The sequence below is a fragment of the Diabrotica undecimpunctata genome, chromosome 8 (genome assembly GCF_040954645.1).
Source record: "Diabrotica undecimpunctata isolate CICGRU chromosome 8, icDiaUnde3, whole genome shotgun sequence".
Lineage (NCBI taxonomy): Eukaryota > Metazoa > Arthropoda > Insecta > Coleoptera > Chrysomelidae > Diabrotica > Diabrotica undecimpunctata.
In genome coordinates this window covers 26,783,411-26,789,410 of record NC_092810.1, presented here as the reverse complement: position 1 = coordinate 26,789,410, position 6,000 = coordinate 26,783,411, and the positions used below count along the sequence as shown (strand labels likewise).

Genomic DNA, 6,000 nt, shown 5'->3' with positions numbered 1-6,000 from the left:
ACAAGTGGTCGGATATGCAGATGACATAGACATTATTGCTAGGTCCACAGAATCTCTGATCGAAGCATTTCGATCACTAAGGGCGTCTGCACTTAGAATGGGATTAAAAATAAACGCACAGAAAACCAAGTATATGTATTGTACTAGATCAGGCAACCAGATACCTAGACTATTAATTGATGATCTGGAACTGGAAGGTGTGGACACCTTCGTCTACCTGGGCTCGCTGCTGACCAAAGACAACAATGTCAGCGAAGAAATTAAAAGAAGAATAGTGCTTGCCAATAAGTGCTATTATGGCTTGAGGAAACATATGGCCCCAAAACTACCCAGAAAAATTAAAGTTACCATATATTATAAAAGACTAATAAGTCCAGTGTTAAAATACGGGTCTGAAACGTGGTTACTTACACAGAACGACCAAGAATTGCTTAAACGTTTCGAGAGAAAAATTCTAAGAAAAATATATGGAGGAATCCAAGAACAGGGTTTGTGGCGTAGGCGCTACAACTTTGAGTTATATAGAAGTTTTGGGGAACCTGACGTTGTAAAATATATTAAATTAGCACGCCTTCGATGGGTAGGACATGTAATTAGGCGAGATGAAGATGCAACGATCAGAAAAATTTTCGACCGAAGAGGACCAGTGGGAAGACGAGCCAGAGGAAGACCAAAACTTAGGTATCAAGATAACATAGAGGATGATCTAAAATCTATCGGAGTTAAAGCATGGAGAAGAGTTGCCAGAGACAGGGGCGAATGGAAGATTGTTCTAAAGAAGGCTTTGGCTCATAACGAGCTGTAATGCCACTGATGATGATGAGGATGATCGCTATTTTTGAAACAATAAACATTATGTCTAGCTAGTCAAATATTATGTAAAATTGAAAAAAAAACTTCTATAATTTTTTTTGTAGAGCAATTCTCGAGTAATAGGCAAAAATATGGGCGCAAAAAGCCAAAATTTTCAATTTTTTAGATTTTGTTAAATAAAAAATTAAGCCCAAGGTTTTGCGACTGACACATATCGCGATTATTGATACAAGATACATCCTGAAGTGATTCCAGCAAAAAAATAGACTCCTATGAAAAATGTTCAATTTAAAACAGATACCATTTACTTCTTATCAATTCAGCATATAATCTCACCGTAACAGCGACAATTTATTACTTACTATTTAACTTTATATTTTAAAATGTCTAAATTAATAATTAAAAAATAATACCTATAGATTGAAAACTGTACAATAAGAGCTTGAGTTATTATTACGTGCTCATATATTAAGTATAAAGTACTTAGCTTAGAAAAAGTGAAACTAAATTATTATTTCTTTATATTTCCTAATATTGCGTATATACATAAAATAAAGCATATTATGTCGATGAATATGCTTTCTTACTTCGAGAAACACCGACCTGTAGTAGTACCAACTATAACACCTGCTACTACATAATTCGATAAATTTTGTGACGTAATTGTTCTTGATAAAAAGTATTTCGACAAAAAATAATAGCAACGATATCTATGCTTCTAAAATAAGAGCAACAGCATTCCAAAAACTTGAAAAATATAACTTAGAATACGTCATTTTATATCTAACTGTCTCATGCGCACTAGCAATCATGTCATTTTCCGTCTGATCGTCGCATGCGCATTAGTAAACATCATTTACAGCAAGACTCCGAGATGTTAGCACTTTATCTAATCAATTTAAGAAGAATATAAACGAACTATAAGATCGTAAAATAAACGTTTTAAATGGCATTTAAAAATCTAGACTCCTTGTCGTACTAGGTTGGGATCCAGTTACGTTAATTGAAAAAATCATTTTTGTGGGAATTGGCTTTAAATCACCACGAGACCATGTGAGTTGGCGAGTATTATTGCAGCCGCTCCTAACCTGGTAAACTTAACTTTGTAGTCGCTCACTTTGGGCGAGAATTTCCGGCATTATGGTTTTTTCTTCGAGTGAAAATGGTTGTCCCCGCCAAGACCCTTAATTAGAAGAGACGACGAAAGATGGAGCAAAGAGATGGATCTGAAAACCGAAAATAAGCAAAAAAGAGACGAAGAACAATATAGTGATATGACAACCAAAGCTGGTAGAATACATTCGAAGAAAAGAATGTTGGAGCACGATATGTGAACATAACCTTGAAAAAACATTCGTGAAAGCTACAGCTAGTAATTTTGACTCAATATATAGACAAGAACAAGAAGAAACTCAGTTGTTTATTGTGAAAATTGTTGACCGCAGATCGGTAAGTCGAAGTATAAATCATAAAGAGATTGTTTCTTAACTCACTGTCACTGCCTTTAGAAGAACGAACAAGCTTGGAACAGTTCTAAATTTTCAAAACTTACCCTTATCTACAAATAGCTCAAATATTACAATAGCTCCTTAAGATTACGTTAGACAACATATTTGTCTTATAATATCGATCAGGCTGATTTAAAATGTGTGTAAGACATATAAAAAATTGCGATAAAGGGTATCAAAAAATGGTGGAGGTAGTCGAAGCTGGTGTTTTTGGTGTAGGCGTGGATGGAACTGTAGAAGGAACTTCTGATATCTGTCGGCAAAGCATTATCTCTAGCTCTTCTGGTTTGCTGCCTAGTGACTTGGACAAACTTTGTTTTATCCTAAAAAAATAAATTTTTGTGTTATTTTCACGTATTATAAAAGCAATGTAAGAATCCCACAGAAATATGCCCAACAATAAACAATTTCAATGGAAAGTCCATTTGTAGCCAAATTAAATAATTGAAGAAGCGTTTCACAAAAACCCCTATTATTGCTTTCCCATAAACTCTGCACATTGAATGATATTAATGTTATCACAACAAAAAAAAACCGTGGTGTCTCATAAGGAGAGACATATTCAGATGTTTCAAAATCTAGTCTTAATGACAATAAAATGGTGATCACGCACGACACGCTATTATGTTTATCAGGGTATATTCTTGGAACTGCAATAGTGATTCTGTTGTTTATATGTCGTTAATAGATCAAATTCTTGTCTCTTTAGTACAAACAAATTCAGCATACAATCCAGACACGTCAAATGAAAACTATTTGCTATGTACAGGAACATTGTTTTTTGATTTCCCATGTTTACTAAGCATACTTTTGGGCTTACTCAAAGACGCTACAGTCTATGGTGGATCAGGACCTGACTAAGCGTCTGAATCAGCGAGGACAAAGTCGTCCTACATGTTCGGCCTCCGGTAGTTCCCCGGTGCAGTTTCTTACCCCATCGCCCTTGTATTTTTTTGACCTATCTTAGCTTGGTTGCTTTGACTATATGAGACATCGCTTGCTCATGAACGACTTCGTGCACTTTTCTTTCTCTACCACCTACGTAGCCATCTGCCCTCTTAATTTTTAAAGTCTATGTTTCTACCCCATAGAATACCAGAGGTTTTACTATTACTTAGTAAAGTTTGATTTTTTTCTTCTCTGAAAGCAGTACGTTCTAGATCCCTCCTAATGCAACCAATTGACTTATTGTACATTTTCCATTAACATATAATTGTTCGGGACTTCGTCAGATCTGCTATACAGTGCTAGTCAAAAGTCCGTTCCCCCCTCGTATCTTTTGAACGGTTATACTTATAACAATGAAATTTGGAGGAAGGTAATAAACAGATGTAGGCTTCTTAACTAGTCATAACAAGTGACGTAATAGTGACAGATGACGTTACAGCGCCACTGTGACAGATAATTTTAAATAGAACCATATGGCAAGCGATACCTCGTTTGAAAGGTATACAATACATATTTAACCATACTAATTTTATTTGAGTTTAAGCTCATTTTGACGAATAAATTAAATAAATACTAAACTTCTAGTTTGGCATCTAATTGATAAAAATTCTAAAGTCCGCCTTTGGTTATTTGTCAAAAAAGTTGACGTTTGTCAATTCTCTAGTTGTTTTTAGTTTGCAAACTCGTTTATAGCTCAATATTTAGTTTCTGCTTAGTTTAGTCAATTTAAGTTTAGTCAAGTTGTTTTTAGTTAATATTTAGTTTAATTATTGTTTAAAGAGACTTTTAAATTTTTACAAAGGCAGAATGGTACGTACTGTAGCAGCTGTGTTCATAATTGGTGAATGTGGAAATAATTTCCATGCAGCGGAACGTCTTTTTAAGAGAGGTACCCCGATCGCCCTACATCGAGAACTTATTTGAGGAAGCTTCTTCGGAAGTTTAAACAAACAGGTAGTATTCAAGATGTCAAACGATCTGGTCGACCAACAATTAGTGATAACAAAAAAAATTGACGTAATTTCAAAAATAGTACTTAGTTAACCCTACTTCTTCTTCAGCCCAAGTTGCATCTATTTATGGAATCAGTCAAAAGACAGTACACCGGGTGTTGGCTGAAAACAAATTTCATCCATACAAATTAAAAATTGTGCACCAACTTTCAGATGATGACCCCGACCGAAGACTAGTATTCTGTGAAAATATGTCCAATAAAATTAACCAACAGCCCGATTACATAAAAACAATTTGTTTTAGTGATGAAAGTACTTTTTCTCTCAATGGAAATGTTAACACACACAATGTGAGGTATTGTAGTGACACAAATCCTTACGTCTTTCGTGAAACACATATTCAATTTCCAAAAAAAAAGTTTGGGCAGGTATTTTGGGAAACCACATAGTTGAGCCTGTTTTTCTCAATAATAAGTTATCCTGTGAAGTGTATCTGGAGATGTTACAAAATGCAATTAAACCGTTAATACTTGAAATTCTGGAGGATAATCCAGATGAATTCGGCAACTTGGAAATAACGTTTTAACAAGATGGTGCTCCTGCACACCATTATGGTGAAGTAAGACGTTACCTAGATGAGGAATATCGTTTCAGATAAATTGAACGACAAGGTACGATAGAATTGCCAGCTCAGTCGCCGGACCTCACACCATTAGATTTTTTTTCTGTGGGGATACTTGTAATCTAAAGTTTACGCTACAACACCCGACAATATTGACATTTTGAAACAACGAATTGTTGAAGAATGTAGGGCAATTTTCCCCGACACATTTGAACGAGTACGGCAAGAGTTTAGAAATAGAATGCATTATTGTCAGGAAGTAGATGGAGCACATTTTGAACACTTACTATTCTTGTTAAATATTTATTAATTAAATGAGAAGATACAATTTTATTATTTATTTAATTTATTCATCAAAATGAGCTTAAACTCAAACAAAATTATAGGTATTTTCAATACCTTTCAAACGAGGTATCACTTGCCATAAGGTCCCATTTCAAATTATCTGTCACAGTGGCGCTGTAACGTCATCTGTCACTATTATGTCACCTGTTATGACTAGTTGAGAAGCCTACGTCTGTTTATTAGCTCCCTCCAAATTTCACTATTATAACAATAACGGTTCAAAAGGGCGGGGCTAGCACTGTATAATAATATATAGCTTTCCGCTAACAAGTGCTAGAATTTTTATTTGAGTTAAACAGTTCTTTTGACAAAGCTACATTTCATAGTAATAGGAAGTTCTGCCAAACCTGCCTTACTGAAGGTTCACCCTTCAGTATGTTCAGTTCAGTTCACCCTATGACTAATTGGAGTCATTAAGATGTATTCGAGACACAGACACAGTCTGCGACCAGGGTAATCTCTTTATTCGTTCCCTGGTTGTAGACTCGGAAGAATCACTAATTTCTTTGTCCTCTTTTGGACCATCTCTTTTTATCTCCGAGTCCATTTTGTTCTCAAGATTTCGTCTGGTCTCTGCGGCATCGCTTACGCAATACTTTTCGCCCTGCGTCATGTCTGCTTTGGATACGATTGTATTACACATCTGGATTGAGCTGCGCGGTAGATGCCGCACAAATCTAACCGTATGACAACATATGTGTCGATTGAGCATGCTTTAGGTGTGTCTGTGTTATTTACAACTGTCCTATTATATATATATATATATATATATATATATATATATATACACTTCTTTTTATTATAATTTTTC

At 35.1% G+C, this 6,000-nt stretch overlaps 1 protein-coding gene across 2 annotated transcripts in view; it reads right to left on the bottom strand.

The window, feature by feature from the left end:
- Positions 1-432: 432 nt before the first annotated feature.
- The window catches only part of Best1 (bestrophin 1), a 91,725-nt gene continuing 86,157 nt past the window's right edge, over positions 433-6,000 (bottom strand). Inside the window, exon 11 of one of the 2 annotated variants that reach the window (XM_072539912.1) lies at positions 433-2,644. In XM_072539912.1, the coding sequence (XP_072396013.1) occupies positions 2,497-2,644 (148 nt within the window). In that variant the 3' untranslated portion in view covers positions 433-2,496. The remainder of the gene's footprint in view (positions 2,645-6,000) is intronic. The other variant, XM_072539913.1, reaches the window with a different exon arrangement.